Source organism: Lithobates pipiens, unplaced genomic scaffold, assembly GCF_037356315.1.
Source record: "Lithobates pipiens isolate NorthernLeopardFrog02 unplaced genomic scaffold, aLitPip1_a1.2 Scaffold_19, whole genome shotgun sequence".
Taxonomy (NCBI): domain Eukaryota; kingdom Metazoa; phylum Chordata; class Amphibia; order Anura; family Ranidae; genus Lithobates; species Lithobates pipiens.
The window spans coordinates 165,176,895-165,194,893 of NW_027507764.1; the positions used below are offsets into that span (position 1 = coordinate 165,176,895).

General features: G+C 38.5%; 1 protein-coding gene across 1 annotated transcript in view; it reads left to right on the top strand.

Annotated features, from left to right (window-relative positions):
* RBMS3 (RNA binding motif single stranded interacting protein 3) overlaps positions 1-17,999 on the top strand; it is an 859,182-nt gene that overhangs the window by 729,764 nt on the left and 111,419 nt on the right. The window contains exon 7 of the mRNA XM_077491456.1: positions 16,223-16,329. Within this exon, the coding sequence (XP_077347582.1) occupies positions 16,223-16,329 (107 nt within the window). The remainder of the gene's footprint in view (positions 1-16,222; positions 16,330-17,999) is intronic.

A 17,999-nucleotide genomic window follows, 5' to 3' on the forward strand; every position in this document is an offset into this window, starting at 1 on the left:
TAGATTAGAGACAGAGACAAGCAACTTGCTTCAAGGGGTTCAAGGATTGACCCATATCTGGAGGGTTGGCCTGAGGCAGATCATTTTAAATGTTTGGTTTTTGTAACCAAAACTTTTACACTACTTTTATGTTGTAGTGTTCTATGATACTTGCCCTCTCGGTTTCCCCTGTCTCGCAACCCAAAAAAGAAAGATTACATTTTCTGAAAATAATTTGGCTGTCAGACTAAAGTGGAAAGTTGTTTATTTTTTTAAATGTTTAGTTGTTCACCAACACAATTGAAACTATTATGTTGATTTACTAAAGAAGTAGAGGTGGTTCACTTAGCAAAATGGAAATTCACTGAGCTTAGTAAATAACTAGCCAATCACCCACTCATGTGGTAACAGGACTAGGAATAAAATAAGTTTTTAGGCCCTTTCCATAAAATGCACAGATGTGAACTACAACCATAGGAAAATCAGGTTAGGCTGGATTCACACCTATGCATTTTTAGTGCTTTTTGCATTTTGCAGATTTGCACTGCAGTCCATTTAACATTGTTTCCTATGGAACAAGTTCTGTAGTCCAAATATGCAAGAAGCGCTAAAAATGCATAGGTGTGAATACAGCCTGAGTGAACTTTAAATATTTTGTTCGGACCCAGCTGGTCCAAATAATTTTTTCACTACATGTGCAGCGATGGTGTACGCATTATAAACGGTATGCAGCACTAGCTATATACAAAATATAGTGCTGTGTTTAGGCAATGGAATGGGAACTTCCCATCCTGCTGCTGGCACAAAAAATAGAGTTGGGCTGAGCACTGCTCAATCATTCAAAAAAAGCCTGTATTTTATGAATAACTACAAGGCTTTCTTTGATTGGCTGGGGTGGAGACGCCAGCCGATGACGTTACAATCTCCACCTCAGCCAATCAGAGGAAGCCTTGTATTCCGTCATACACAAAGCCTCCTATGAATGGCTGAGCAGTGCTCAACCCAAGTGGATTTTGTCCTGGGAGGAGGACAAGGAATTCCAATCCTGCTGTCAGAAAAGTACTGTATAATGTATATAGCTTCTGATACCTACAGTTTTATATGGCACACACAGCAACTGTATGTGTTAGTAAAGGAAATAGTTCATTTGGACCAGCTTGGTTCAAACAAGCTATAATTTACAGTTCACAAAAACCTGAAGACATGCTTTAACCTCCCTGGCGGTACGATTATTTCGGATTTTAGGTGCTAAAAGCGGTACCATTATTTTGCATGAAAATTTGGCGTTTTATATTGTAGTCCTGCAATTCTTAGGAATAACTCTCTTAAATCTGTCCAAACCAGAGTCTAGCAGACATCCCGGGTATGATAAAGTTTGAAAAATTAAATCATAAATTATAATATAATAAATAATTATAAATAATTGTACCAAATAATAATATAACAATAATAAAAATTATTCAATAATGTAATCAAATCAAAAACACTGAAATTTGCTCAGTTGCAGAATTGTCACTGTCATTACTTTTCAGTATTTGATGACGGATCTCCCCACAAATCGCTATCGCTCAATTCTGCGAGTGATTCTAATTTATTATCGCTGTTTTCTAGCTGGTCTAAAACCATTTTTGATGTAAAGTGACAGTTTTGGTTGCTATGGGCAATCTCCAGTTTCCAGGCATAAAGAACAGTTTTTATTATATAAAACTGCATGCAGGACACTGGGCAGACCACTAGGGACAAAGGGGATGTGAAATATTTACATACAGCAATGTAATCTGTAAGATTACATTATACTGTATGTATACTGTTTGTTTCACTTTTTGAATTTGGCGCCGATCTCCGTGGCCGTGCGTCGCAACGCTCGCAGGGCACGGAGATCGGCGATGTAATGCATCGAGCGAGACACGGCTCGCTCGTACAGCGGGGAGACAACGCTGGATCCGAGGGAGAAGGTAAGTAAACCTCCTCCTGGATCCAGCGATGCAGTCCCGAGTCTGACTCGGGGATACCGCTCTTGGTATAAAAAATCCACCCCGAGTCAGACTCGGGAAGACCGTCAGGGGGGTTAAAGCAGGGCACTAGCCATCCATTCCAAACAGTCTCTCCATGGACTAGTGAATACACAATCAAGCTGTGTGTGCTGAAAGATAATCTCTAGGAACATTTTTTTTTTCTTTTAAACTTACATTGCTTCCGCTTGGTTACAGCTAATTCTTCATATGTCCCATTTAAAGGGGTACTGGGACTGCAGACATTCATTGTAGTAACCTGAACACGGAATACAGGGAGTTGCTGGCTCGGCACCTTCACCATTTAGAAAGCATCTTTTTTTTTTTCAATTAATACAGGACAATGTCTAAATGGAGGAGAATATAGCATCATTCACTCCCCTATTCACTTTATCCAATCATAAAATGTCTTGTATTCACTAAAAAATGGTATGGTACTGAAAGAGCATCCCCCATTGTTTAGTACACATAGGGCATGTTTCTCAAGCCACAAATGAAAGGGACAAGTGCTTACTGTGTGTAACACAAGCTACTACAATAAATGTATGCATTACCAGTGGTCCTCTAAATGTGAGATAAGAAGAATTAGATGTAACCAAGCTGGACCAATCTAAGTTTAAAAAGATATTTCTTGGAGTTAGGCTTTAAATGAATGGAAATATATGTTATAAATATACTGCATGTAAGATACTTTACAGATTGAAATTATAATTACATAAATACAATTTATGAATACCATAACTTTCATAATAGTGCCAGGTTGAAGTGACTACTGAGAATTCATTGCCATAGTATAGATTATGAAATTGTTCACTTGTGACTGCTTGTCATAAGCACACTGAAGACTATTGTAGCTCATCAGAGAGATATCAAACAAAATACTTCATCTGTATGGCAAGTCATAGCCAACAGACTGTAAACTATGGTCCATGAAATTAGTAAAATATTGGGTTTAAATGACATTCATAAGCCGCATCGTTTTCTCTCCTGCATGACTGTGTAAAAGGATGAAATATTCTCCACTTTTTGCTTCTGTGACCTCAGGTCTCTTTAACTTGAGGAATCTACACTGTGTTTAGTCTATTTATATGAAAGTCTTGCTCCAATGCAACTTCTAAAAGTGGCAGTCATACAGAAACTTCTGATATTAGAAGCTCTATAATATTGATTTATTTCATGACTGTTAGGTTTCTTGAAATGGCAGTTATGCAGGCAGACAGGAAAATTTGGTGACAGAAAAAAAGATACAAGTATTTATTATAGGTACCTTAAATAGAGCTATCAATTTATGCATTCCTTTATATATACTATATATTGTCCATTCACACCAATCCCTACCCTCGAGGAGCTTACAATCCCTATTAACTCACATTTATATATACACATTCTAGGGCTAATTTACCTACCAGCACGTCTTCAGAGTGTGGAAGGAAATTGGAGTACCCATAGAAAACCAGCACAGGCAGAACATGAAAACCCCTTGCAGGTTGTGTCGTAGTTGGCATTTGAACCAACAACCCCAGTGCTGTTAGGCAGAAATGCTAACCAGGTAGCCACTTTTCTTAGCCCAAAATACCTATACCCATTCATACCAAGTTCAATCATTCTGCTTTACCAGACATAAATACAGTGATGTCATCATTATTGGCATAATCCATTGGGAAACTCTTCACACTGATGGTTATTATTGGTAATTGTTGTAAGGATTGTCAGAGAAGTCTGAAGCAAGAGAAAAAGTGTATTGAGAATCTTAGTTTGACCTAATTTGACTTTGAGAAACTGGCAGTTGCTGTATTTTCTGTAACCACAACAGTATACTCATATTCTGCTAATTAATTATTTGAAGAAAAAGTAAAAAAAAAACAGACAATTATACTCACCTGTGTGGCTGTAGCATCAATCCAATGCTGTATCTGTCCCCTGCTGGGTCCAATACTGAGAGTCAAGTGATCACACGACTAGTGCTCAATGGAGTTACGGGCTGTGGGAGCGACTGGCTCTGGCTCTTAGCAGCATGCTTAGAAGCCAGCTGCTGGTCAGGCATCTGAGTGATTCACAACACTAAGGTTGGGATCCTTGCAGACCCTGGACTGGCTCTGGGATGTCAGCCAACGGCGTACTTTAGCTGGTCAGGCATCTGGGTGATTCCCGACATGAAGGTTGAGATCCTTGCAGAGCGTGGACTGGTTCTGTGATGTCATCCGACAGCGGAATTTAGCTGGTCAGGCATCTGGGTGATTCCAGACATTAAGATTAGTATCTTTGCAAAGCTTGGACTGGCTCTGTGATGGCAGTGGACTTTAGCTTGCTGTCAGCTGAATCTGGGTCAGAAAAGGAAAGAGAAAAGTGCACTCCTGTGACCCACATGAGAAGTATGGACAAAAAAACGCCATACTTATGGGATAGAATGCAAAATACATTTTTTTATATAAATTAAATTCCAGACAAGTTATGCAATTATTTAATAATTTTTTTTATTGGATAATATAGGCCGCGGCTGTTTTATTGGTATAAACAAATAATATATTGTATAACTTTTATTAAAATATAATAAAAAAAACGTATAATCTCACCAAATACAGCCTAGTCACTATGGCTCAGGCTGAATGTTATTGGAATATTCTAAATAACAAAAATGTATCATCCATACAGGAGAAAAGTAGAACCACATAAAAAGCAGCAACAAGGGAGTGGGGGGTGGGGAGCTGTATTCTTCAGTTCTTCTTTCCAACTGTCAAACGCCCATTATTTATAGGGGTACCTTGTTTTTTAAAGATCATTTATTGGTGGATAATCTTAATAAAAAGACCTATCATACTCTAATCTAATCTTATTTTTTTTTATAATTGGCCTATTTATATTGACCATCTAAATCGAATAATTTCAAAACTGTTAATCTAATAAAGAAGAAGGATATAAAGCCTTATAAAGGCTCTTTCTCCCCTTTTTCCACATTCTTTAATCTATATAACACAAATGTACTAAAATACTAAATATTGCAGCCTACACCTTCCTACAATTGTATCATTGGTTCGCTAGACTGATTTTGCTGGTGATGGAAATATTGTGACAAAGGATGTTTGTTCAGATCTGTCTTGTAAATGATGATTGTGATGTAAGCGATGAGTCTGGAACTAACTAAACTGGAAAACAATCATTCTTGAATTAAAGTTAAATTGAGCATTTTGACATTGGTACAACAATATACCAATATACATTTAACATTTCATTTACTGTATATGAGCAGCTTTAATGCAGTTTAAAAAAATAGGTACATGTAGGGAGATGTGTATAAAGCATTAAATCTTACATTCACCAGATATGCACTGCTAGTGAGTTCTGGTCAGTGCCAGGATAAGTTTATCAAAGGCAAATATGGCAAACGGAGTTCTACACCCTTCCTGTGGTGGCAGCATGCACTCAAATAGTATCAAGGATTGTGACACCCCACAGCGAACTAAAGAGTTTAATAACTGTGCACATATCTTCCTACCTTAAAAATGTAGTGGTTGTCGTGGACAGTGGCTGAAGGGACCTTTTCTGCCCACATTTACCCTGTTATTTGTTATTGCTATATTCCTCTTTTTGTTACATTTTTGAGAGACTGTTTTCTTGGATATGCCCAAAGACCGACTATTATTTGTTTGTTTAATTCTGAACAATACATTAACCACTTCAGCCCCGAAACATTTGGCTGCTTAATGACAGGGCCATGACGTCCTATTTTTTCCACAAATAGAGCTTTCTTTTGGTGGTATTTGATCGCCTCTGCAGTTTTTATTTTTTGCTCTATAAACAAAAAAAGAGCGACGATGAAAAAAACACAATATTTTGAACTTTTCTCAGTTTAGGCCGATATGTATTCTTCTACATAATTTGGTAATAAAAATCGCAATAAGCGTATATTGATTGATTTGCGCAAAACTTATAGTGTCTACAAAATAGGGGATAGATTTATAGCATTTTTATTATTATTGTTTTTTTACTAGTAATGGTTGAAAACTGTGATTTTTATCAGGACTGCGACATTATGGCAGACACATCGGACAATTTTGACACATTTTTGGGACCATTGGCATTTATACAGCGTTCAGTGCTATAAAAATGCATTGATTACTGTAAAAATGTCACTGGCAGTGAAGGGGTTAACACTAGGGGGCGATCAAGGGGCTAACTGTGTTCTCTGGGAGGTGATTCTAACTGAAGGGGGGCGGCTGACTAGAAGAAGTGACGGATCATGGTTCCTCGCTAATAGGAACACACGATCTGTCACTCCTCTCAGAACAGAACAAGGAAGTATGCGTTTACTCACATTAGTCCTTGTTCTGTGTCTCCTGCTCACAATCGCTCGTGGCCAGCGGTCATCGCGACCACCAGCCACGAGCTTCGGCACCCCCGCTGTGTGCCTGCTATCCCGATCCCGCGAGCCGACGTATAGCTACGACGTTTTGTAGGATCGTGCTGACCTGCCACAGTAAAATGACGGTGGCTGGTTGGCAAGCGGTTAACATTAAAAGAGTTGGCCACATTGGCTCTGGAGACAGACAGTCTGGTCAGCTGGGCTGCCTTAATTACTGTGTTAATTATATCATTGTCAGATAAGCTGTTACTAGAGGGGCGTGGTGGGGAGTAGCAATGAGCCAGCCCTACCTTGTTATCTAATCCTTTGTGTTAAAAAGTGTATAAAAAGGCTGTATTCTGTCCAATAAATCATTCATGATTCATACAAGCTATTACCGGCTAGCCTTGTATTCAATGCAGGTACAAATGAATATATCTCTCTGATGGTCAGAGTGGAGGAAGTGGTATTACTGACGGAAGCACTCAGCGGAGTGTGAGATAGGATCCGTCACAGTGGTAAAGTAAGAAATTACCCGGCATCAGAGTGAAGAAAAAATTCCTCTGTGTCAGTGGTATCACTGAACGTAAATAATCCCACTGTGTCTGTGTTATCAGTAGAAGGAACATGAATGTCCTTGCATCAAGGTTGCCTCTGGCAGGAAGAAAAAAATGTCCTGCATTGGTAGTGTCACTGCAAGTAAAAATACCCTACAGTGGTGTGAAAAAGTGTTTGCCCCCTTCCTCATTTCCTGTTCCTTTGCATGTTTGTCACACTTAAGTGTTTCGGAACATCAAACCAATTTAAACAATAGTCAAGGACAACACAAGTAAACACAAAATGCAATTTGTAAATGAAGGTGTTTATTATTAAAGGTGAAAAAAAATCCAAACCATCATGGCCCTGTGTGAAAAAGTGATTCCCCCCTAAACCTAATAACTGGTTGGGCCACCCTTAGCAGCAACAACTGCAACCAAACGTTTGCGATAATGTGCAATGAGGCTTTTACAGTGTCCTGGAGGAATTTTGGCCCACTCATCTTTGCAGAATTGTCCTAATTCAGTTACATTAGAGTGTTTTCGAGCATGAACGGCCTTTTTAAGGTCATACCACAACATCTCAATAGGATTCAGGTCAGGACTTTGGCTAGGCGACTCCAAAGTCTTAATTTTGTTTTTCTTCAGCCATTCGGTGGTGGACTTGCTGGTGTGTTTAGGATCATTGTCCTGCTGCAGAACCCAAGTTCGTTTCAGCTTGAGTACACGAACAGATGGTCGGACATTCTCCTTCAGGATCTCTTGGTAGACAGCAGAATTCATAGTTCCTTTTATCACGGCAAGTCTTCCAGGTCCTGAAGCAGCAAAACAGCCCCAGACCATCACACTACCACCACCATATTTTACTGTTGGTATAATGTTCTTTTTATGAAATGCAGTGTTCCTTCTACGCCAGATATACTTGGACACACACCTTCCAAAGAGTTCCACTTTTGTCTTGTCCACAGAATGTTGTCCCAAAAGTCTTGGGGAATCATCAAGATGTGTTGTGGAGAAATTGAGATGAGCTTTGATGTTCTTTTTGCTCAGCAGTGGTTTTCTCCTTGGAACTCTGCCATGCAGGCCATTTTTGCCCAGTCTTTTCCTGATGGTGGAGGCATGAACGCTGACCTTAACTGAGGCAAGTGAGGCCTGCAGTTCCTTGGACGTTGTTGTGGGGTCTTTTGTGACCTCTTGGATGAGTCGTCGCTGCGCTCTTGGGGTAATTTTGGGTGGCCGGCCACTCCTGGGAAGGTTCACCACTGTTCCATGTCTTCGCCATTTGTGGATAATGGCTCTCACTGTGGTTCGCTGGATTACCAAAGCTTTGGAAATGGCTTTAAAAACCCTTTCCAGACTGATAGATCTCAATTACTTTCTTTCTCAATTGTTCCTGAATTTCTTTGGGTCTCGGCATGATGTGTAGCTTTTAAGGATCTTCTGGTGGACCTTACTGTGTCAAGCAGCTCCTATTTAAGTGATGCCTTGATTGTGAACAGGTGTGGCAATAATCAGGCCTGGGTGTGGCTAGAGAAATTGAACTCAGGTGTGGACAACTACAGTTATAGTATGTTTTAACAAGGGGGGCAATCACTTTTTCACACAGGGCCATGATGGTTTGGATTTTTTTTCACCTTTAATAATAAACACCTTCATTTACAAATTGCATTTTGTGTTTACTTGTGTTGTCCTTGACTATTGTTTAAATTGGTTTGATGTTCCGAAACACTTAAGTGTGACAAACATGCAAAGGAACAGGAAATGAGGAAGGGGGCAAACACTTTTTCACACCACTGTACATCAGTGTCAGTGGCAAAAAAAAAATGCTTCTGTGTTGGTGGAAGTGGGAAGAAAAAAATCATCCACGCTATCTGTGTCAGTGGGGTGAATAAGGGGAGAGGAGCTGAAAGGCTGGGGGGAGAGGGATCTCTATGGGTACAATAACTGTGTGGCTCTAGGGGGTGGAGGGGAACTGAAGGACTCTGAAGGAGGTACAGTGGCTATGGGCTTTTTAAGGCTATGAGGGGAAGAGGGGAGCTCTGAGTTAGAGTTGCTCTCCCACCCTCCTTGTACTCACAGGCAGTTCTCACCCCCAGTCCACACCATATAAAATTGCATCCACCTCCAGGGAAATTTCCTGTAATAACTTCCAACTGTTCACTAGCACTGCTAAAATTTCATAAACTTTCTGATTATAAAAAATGATGTTCAAATCAGGAGCACTATTTGCTATAACAGTGACAAGACTGATTCTTTCATCAACTTACCTTAAAGTGATACTAAACACATACTGTTTAATTTAGGTTATCCTTTCTCTGTCCGTATTTTTATGATAGTGCTGTAATTATTGTATTAAAAAAAAATTTAAGCACATTTTTCCTAATCGATATGCAGCTGTCACATGACCCAGCTCTTTTTCAGCCTTTCTGCAGTGAAACAATGGCAGTAGAAGCTTCTAGTCCTCTGATGCTGGTCACATGTTCAAAAAACTAAACAAAAAAAACAAACATTTTGGATACAATTAAATAATTGATAGCAATAAACTGTTTTAAATTGTCATAAAAATATATATTTGAAATCAAAGCTTTATTATTTTTGGCAATAACATGGTGATCTTAGACTAACAGGGAGATAAAGCCTCCATAAACCAAGATGCAATATCAAGCCTCTATAGTGTTTAGTAGGGATGAGCTTTGCTTTTGAGTCGAATGTAAGTTCAACTCAAACATCGGATGTTCGCCTGTTCACTGAACAGCGAATTTTATGGGATTTTCGCAGCAAATTTGAATGCACCATAATGCACTGCAAGACCGCAGTGCATTGCTGTATGATGATTGGCCATAGCATACACCTGACCTGCATGCTTTGGCCAATCACAGCATGTGTCTCAGCGAGAGCCATGACTGGCCAACAGCAGGGTGCCTTTGGCCAATCATGGCTCAGGGGAACTAAGTCCAATTTTCCGACAACATGCTCCGATCGGACATACTCCGATCATATGTAGCCTACTCCGACGGACAAAGTGCTACGCATGCTCAGATCAAATTCATAGACCAAAGCTATTGGCTACTAGCCTGAACGTAGTCCCATCGTAATGAAATAACGTCATCACATTATGTACAATCGGATTTTCCGACAACTTTGTCCGACCGTGTGTATGTAACAGTTTCGGACAAAATCCATCGGACAAAATCAGTCGGACAAAATCCAACGGATTTGGTTGTCAGAATGTCCGACTGTGTGTACAAGGGCTTACACTTCTCTGACACATAACATAGCCTTGTCTGGGAGTAGAGGGGGTTTAATTTTTTTCTGTTGCTGTTTTATATTCAGTTACAGTAGTCCTTTCAATCCCCTCCCTCTGCTATTATTCAAATGCTATCAGCTAGGGCATTTGTTTTAAAGAGGAAGTAAACTTCCATGTATTGTTTATACCTATAGGTAAGCCTATAATAAGGCTTACCTAAAGGCACTCTAAATATCTCCTAAACATGCATATATATGCAGCCGATTACATCATTGACACATGCGATTTGAAGGAATGGCTACCCGTGCCGTTTCTTCATAAGCCTGTGCCATGACCGGCAGCTTCCATGCGCATACCTGGCTCTGGCCAGTCACACAGCCAGAGTCCGTGGACCTGGAAGGAAGACAGGCGGAGATGGATGCGAACTCCAGCAGGGACCACAGGGGCTTTGTTTGCAGGTAAGTTTATCATAATGTGCTACTATTGTGATGCTTGCTAACACATTATGCCTTTACTTTTGTAGCTCACAAAAAAAAAAAGAGGACCTTTGCTTCCTCTTTAACTAACACCCTAAAAAGGGTCTAATGTATTGATATTGTAAGAATATGAAGGTGTCCTTATGTTTTTTTTTTCTAGCAGTGATTAAGGTGGTATTTACAATTCAAAGATTTTTATTGGATTTTTCAGAAATTTAACAAACAATAGTACATTAACATTTTGGTTTGATAATGTCATCATAAAACAGATATAAGACTTCTGTAAGCGAACACAATATGTTACCAGTATCTTTTTTGATTTACTCTATACTAACTGCAGCCAACACAGTGTTATTCTTTCATAATAAAATAATCCTTGTTTACCTCAAAGGGGAACACTCTGTAAACAAGGGTAGGTTGCTAAACTTTAAGAAAGGAAAGGAAAGAAAGAGAGTGGAAGTTAAAGTATTAGTTATATAGCTTTGTCTTGAGATCTGCTGGAAACACAAGTTTAGTAGTTCTTGGTGTCTTTCAAGAAATTTGAAGCTCTAGGGTGTAATGTCCATGCAAGCCAAACTTTTGTAAATGTATCTATGAATCCATTTTTGTGCGGTAACATTAATTCAAAATGGTCTATGGAATTGAGTTTTAAAATGACATCAGATAGACTAGGAGTTAAAGTGGATTTCCATAATTTAGTTATGTGAAAAATATTGGCTACTATAGTTCTATAATTCAGCGGGCATATATCTAAGTTTAAACCTAGTAAGGCCATTGGTGGTGTAATTGCTATTAGATTCCCTGTAAGAGACATAATAAAGGGGAAAATCGATTTTAAAAAGCTGGACAAAGCTTTACATCCCCAAAGTGTATTTAATAAGATACCTATTTGGGTGTTACATCTCCAACATAGGGAGGATGAAGATATGAAGGTGATATTTTGAACCTATAAAATGTGTTGGCTACTCTTTTACATGCCCCCTGACCCTTACTGGAATCAAGCCATATCTGGACGTTTCAGTAGTAGTTTGGTGTTTCAATCCACATTTATGCTATACTACGTTGTGACAGTGAAAGGAGCACCCTGATTAGTTCATCTCTGTTACTCATGCCTTGCACTGCAACAGATCTGATTGCTTCCTTGTACTTGTTATTCCTCCCCCACTATGAGCTTTGTAGGGACTTCAAAAGGCTGATGCCAGAACAAATTGAGGTACTTACACTTAAAAAAAAAAAATACATGTAAAAAGTTTTAATGAATATACAGCTGCATTTATTTGATTCTTCTACCTAGAGTTCGGCTTTAGAAATCAAATTTATGTATTCAAGTATATTTTTTCAAAGAATATAATTGGATTTTAAAATTGTTTTATCTGTCCAAAGTGGTAAGAAAAATGTTGGCAGTCATTTTAAACTGCTGACGACACACGCTTTTTGATGTTAGCATGCTTTTTTAATGGTAATCAATGCTTTCCTTTGTTACAGGATAGAAAGTATTTACGTAGTTTGATGTAAATTATTTACACATATTCTTCTAAGGTTATGTGTACACAGGTGGACCTCATAATGAATTATTTAGTCCCTATGGATTTTATCATTCTGAAAATATTTTTTTTTGAGACAGTGACATTTAGGTTTGCCATGTACAGATCTACCCCCCCCCCCCCCCCATCCTTTCCTGAGATCTATGTTACAGTGAAAGACCCTTTGTTTTAACCACAAGAACAAAGAACATCTATTCTATGAATTTGGTAATTTCTTTACTATAGTAATGAGAAGCATTTCCATGATTCCATCGTTTCTTTGTTATGCTTTTACTGATTACATGCATTGTATAATCTTTCTGTGAAAATATGTAGATATTATAAGAGTGTTAATGATGATTGTATTGGTATATGTGCACTTGCATATTTGATGCGTATTGCATATACCACACATGTAAATTTGACTAATTTGGATTATTAAAATATTTAATTAGAATTTTATTAATTTTTTGTCCAAAAAAAGGGACTTTATTTACAAATATACAAGAAACTGAAAAATATAAACACATTAAAAACAGTATTCACTTAAAAACCTCAGACTTCATCTGCACCATTATCAGTCAATGGAAAAAAGATTTCCTTGGTTCTTTACCAATTCCACTACCTCCTGCTTCTTTTTCGTCATCAGAAGACACACGGTTCTCTTTTAGTAGACGATGGAGATGCAAAGAACTCTCCTATACCTTTCTGCTGTTTTGGTGTAGGTCGGACACATACAGGATTACTTCCAGCATACTTGCCTTCAGATTTTTTAGAAGTTGGAGAGGTTGAAGGGTTGGAGGAAAAAGAGCTTGCGCCCAAAGACTTTTGTGGTGCTCTAACAGCAAAAGCTTTCCTGTAGCTGCCCAGGATGTTCCTGCTTTAGTCCATATCATGATCACCTCACTGTGACACAAGCCACTCTCTTAAAATATGTTAACTACTAAAGACTGATGTTAGATATTTAAAAACCATGATGTGTCATACTGTATATACAAATCTTAAGCCCCGTACACACTATAAGATCGTCTGCTGAGTTTTTCCTTCAGATTTACCAAAACCATGTAGTATAAGGGCCTGCCTGATTGCATACACATTGAAACTCCTAAGGTTTGACTTCATATTATATGGTTTTGGTAAATCTGAAGGAAAAACTCAGCAGACAATCTGATAGTGTGTATGGGGCTTTAGAGAATTTCCTTCTCTAAATTATTGATTTTTAATTGTTAGTAAGCCATAGCAATAAATCAGCATTCACTCTGCTAAAGTCATACCTGTACTAGATGGGTTCTGTTAGGTTTCTGTGTGTTTTTGCATTCAAAATGGAACAAAATGTGCAAAATCATTAATTATATATGATGCAGGCTGTACTAATATTAATACAGAAGTCTTTTTTTTCTATGTCCCCCCGAAGTCTTTTTATCGGTTGCTTCTTCCAACAGAAACATTGTTTTTACACTCCCTTTAAGAGGGTGACACTTACACAGCAGCACTGTCACCCTGTGGAGATTATTAGAGGGTGGAGGGTACAACAGTTGCTGTATTTTTCTATAAATGTAATGCCATAATAGTAACCTGGAGATGTTCTGTTCACAGTTGTTGTACAGAACGTTCCCAGAAATTTCATTTATCTTCTTAGGTAAAAAAACCCTGCATTAAGGTGCAAGTCAAAAAAAATAAAGCTGGATTCAAGGGAAATCCCCTAGACGAGGGATTTCCTTTGAATTCAGCTTGATTTTATTTATTTTTTTAAAACCAGAAGTCGGGAAGTAAAACAGTGCAGAGTCTGTTGCAATCAGCACTTTCAAATAAAAAAGAATATAAATGGTGGGAGGGGCAAGCAATGTCCCCGCACACCACACATGGGATGCTGGCAGACAAATTTGAATAAAAATGCATTTTTTGAATGTTTAACGTTTTAAGTAGCTAAAATATACTTACCTATGATTGGTCCAATTGAATCTTAATGGCCATGCCACAAGTTTTACACGTATAAAAGAAAGAAAAATTAGTTATAAGATGTAGTTGACCAGACCAAGAAGAAAAGATCACATCCACCCTCCCATCCCATGTCGCGGCTTATGTTATGAGGTTTTTGTCCCTTTCTTTGAAAAGGGACTGTTTTTTGGTTATTTAATTGGCTTGAGCTTTAATAGCTAAGCCATTGTTGTTGTTATTGATGTGTTATTATCATTTATGATATTAAAATAAAATGGAATATATAATAAATATATTATATACCTATAATAAAAGGCCGTGGCCATTAAACTCCACATACATATATGTGTCCAGTGTTTTTAATGATATTTAGATATATTAAGTTTTATATATATATATATATATATATATATATATATATATATATATATATATATATATATAGTTCTGCCTAGCATACCATGACATTTCAGGACTAGTGCAGCGCAGTGTGTGCCTGTGTACTGGCTGTTTTCTGAGCACATGAAAGCTGTCAATGTCACCTGGCCTGAAGATAGGTCAAGTCTAAAATGCATCATCATGACGACAGCCCTGTGACAGACTGCCCCATGGAACAGTTGCCATCCCTCGGTTTTGCATACTACAGTAGATTCAGCGACCATCATGGCTCCTGATGTCACATCCGGTGCACCTTCTGGAAGCCCTGGCCACATAAACCTAGCCTGTGTCTCCTGCTTCCAGCCCTGGATTGATGAGCAGGCTCGTGGCTTTGCAGAACAACTGATGTCCCTCTGGTTGTGCTGACTATACATCCAGCTCCTGATTTATCTTTACTCCAGTATCGTTGTATAACGGGCATTCCACAGCATTACACTAACAGCATTCGGTTATTCTATCATAAAGGGGACTAAGTGACTCTGCCCAGGCGGCTTATCTCCCTTCTCCTCTCCAGCATCTACTTGTTATATGGAATGTGGATTCAGCCTTTTTTGCTATACCACTTTGGGGCAATGGCATTCTGTTACTGACATCAACATAGACCAGTTTGTTTTTAACAAAAGTTCTTATTTTTTATGACTATTGCTTGACCAATAAACAACTGTTATATGTTTACATTATCTCCTTTTTGGTCATCCATCCTTGTGTGACTACAAACACCAGCCATCAGCATTGTGGCTGTACAGACTTACATCCTTCAGAGCTTTTCATTGAGGAACTTTATAGTTGCATTTGAATGTTTGGGCACTCCCTTGGTACTCATGTTTTTCCTCTTAGCTGCGAGGGGTCTCAGTTTTGTTCCACTATTTTTATTATTTTGCTGTCTTTTGTTTAGTGCCTGAATATTCTGTTTGTGGCTCCATCTACTTTCAGTCACAGCCAGTGATTGAATGAAGACATGAGCAGAGGGTGGGGCTGAGTCGTGGCTCTGTTCATGTTATATGGATGCATAGAGCAGGGCTCAGGAGTGAGCACACACCAGTGCCCCCATTTGAAGCGGCTTTCTATTGGAGGCACTGGCTGAAGAGAAGAAGCCAGCAGTGCAGGCTGGAGGACCCAAAAAGAGGAGGATCAGGGCTGCTCTGAGCGTATACTGAATGTATAATCTGGTCAAGACTTACTGTGCTCTTCAAGCATTTTCGCTTTCAGTTCTCAGAGAGGTGTACAGAAATTGCACAGTTCTCTAAAACCCTAGCATGCAGCCTGCAATTAGATTTTTTGCATTCCTTGGACCCAGCCTTCAGAATTTGCAGCATACATTTTCATATGCAGTATTAATTCCAGTTATCGTGTAGGGATATGTACTCAGAGAAAACAGGAAACAAAAATCGGTTCCCTTGCTTTGAAGCTGCTTATCATAAAACAGTATCACAATTATAGAGCAGGTGCCCAGAAAGTACTATGTACAAATCTGCTATTTATTTCGCTATTTTCACACTGTTGTTTGGTTTCTTCAAAACATCATATCTCACTTAAGATTTTATCTTCTTACTGTTTTTTTTTCAAACTCTTGTAGAAAATCTGCCAGAATCTCAGGCTAGAAAAGGTAAAACATCTTAACTAAAAGATATCCATCTTTAAAAGGTTTGAGCTGTGCAGGAGGCAGAGAACTGCTGGCAGGAGCATGTCTTGTAGAGGATTTTAACGATATATCCTGTTGTCTTGTCGTTGCAGCTCCGCCGGAGCCTTTACTGTGTAAATTTGCTGATGGAGGGCAGAAAAAGAGGCAAAATCAGAGCAAATACACACAAAATGGAAGGCCGTGGCCTAGAGATGGAGAGGTAAGTGCTCAAAACAAAAGCACTTCTAATATTCAGCTTTTTAAAGATGTGTTTTAGTTTTACTCTAGCAACCAATCATTTTCCACCTGTACTGGTTTAGCTTCTAAAAAGCGAATACTAATTAGACATGTGCATTCGTTTTCATCCGAATGCAGTTTAGTCCGAATCTCAGGTATTTTTGTTACCGTTTTAACAAACGATAACGAATGTGCAGAATCTGAAAACCGAAAGATCCGACATAAACAAATGCTTTATTTTCGTTGCAACAACAGTTCAATATAGATAGGAGATTTGCCATGATGCTGACAATAGCGATCTGTGTCCATCAAACCTGAATGTGTCTAACCTTAGCTCTATTAGTCCAAGATTATTCCTCATAGAGAGAAAAGATTCGACATAGATAGAAAAGATTTGACATTATAAAGACAATAGCAAAAAAGGTCAAATGTGCCTAACCTAACTATTAGTCCAAGATTATTCAACATATAGAGAAAAGATTCAACATGATGATTCGACGAAGCAGTCGCCATGAGTGAACATTTATGATCAAATGCTCTGCCCATAGGCTATAGAAGAATTCTAAGAATATAGAAGAATTTTCATCTAATATAATTATTACTAGTGTCATACAACATTAGAATTTGGCAGAACATTTGACCGGAAATGTACAATTGTGGTGTCGTACAGTTTAGCTGCTCCGTTGAATCTTCTTGGAACATTTGACAGACACCATAAGCCTTCAGATAACAGATTTTACCTTCATTATTTTGGATTTTCAGACAAATGCATTCTCTAACGAAACTAATTAAATAAAAATGAATTTCGGGAGTAACTAAATTACATTTTTCATAAGAAAACGAAATTCTGAAACAAAATATTTCAGTGTGCACATGTCTAGTGATAATTGGCTGCCTTGGATTACTACTCTGTGCTTTGTATGGGCTTCCTTGTTTGTTGAATAAGGACAATGGCTTTGTTCAGACCTGCTAAGTACAGTCATATATTTCATTTTTGCATTGGTAGTAATGCTGCTACTATATTAATGACTGCTGGGTTAAGAAGATGTGGTTCAGGTTCTGGCTATATAGTTCTCCCATTCTGTGAACCTTGAATAGCAAGAGTTTGGGACCAAACATGAGCCCTAAGATCATTCCTAATGATCACATAAATGATTTTCAGCACAGACCCCCCCCCTCACAGGAGAGCAGTTGATCTGCTCCCCTCTACTCGCGTCTGTCAGTGTGAGTGGGGGGAAAAGCTGATAAACGGCTCTTCCTATTGACACTGTGATCAGCTGTGATTGGACACAGCTGATCACATGGTAAAGAGCCTACATCATAGGCTTTTTACCAGGATTGGAGATCCGGTGTGTCAGACTGACACATAACACCATAATTGCAGCATATCCTGCTGGACGTCATATGAAGTCCAGTCAGGATAACTTAACCACTTTGCGGCTATTTTTTTATATGGTAGGCGGGAAGTGGTTAACTTTATTCCACTTCCACTGCTAATTTAAAATATTATAGCAAAGTGAATAATAGAAGTGAAATAATATGAAAGTGTGACAGAAAAAAAACAATGTAGACTTCTGAGGTGTTATTAAAGCAGAAATTATTAAATTAAATGACTAGTACATTGTAACCAAAGTAATTTATAATTCATGGTCA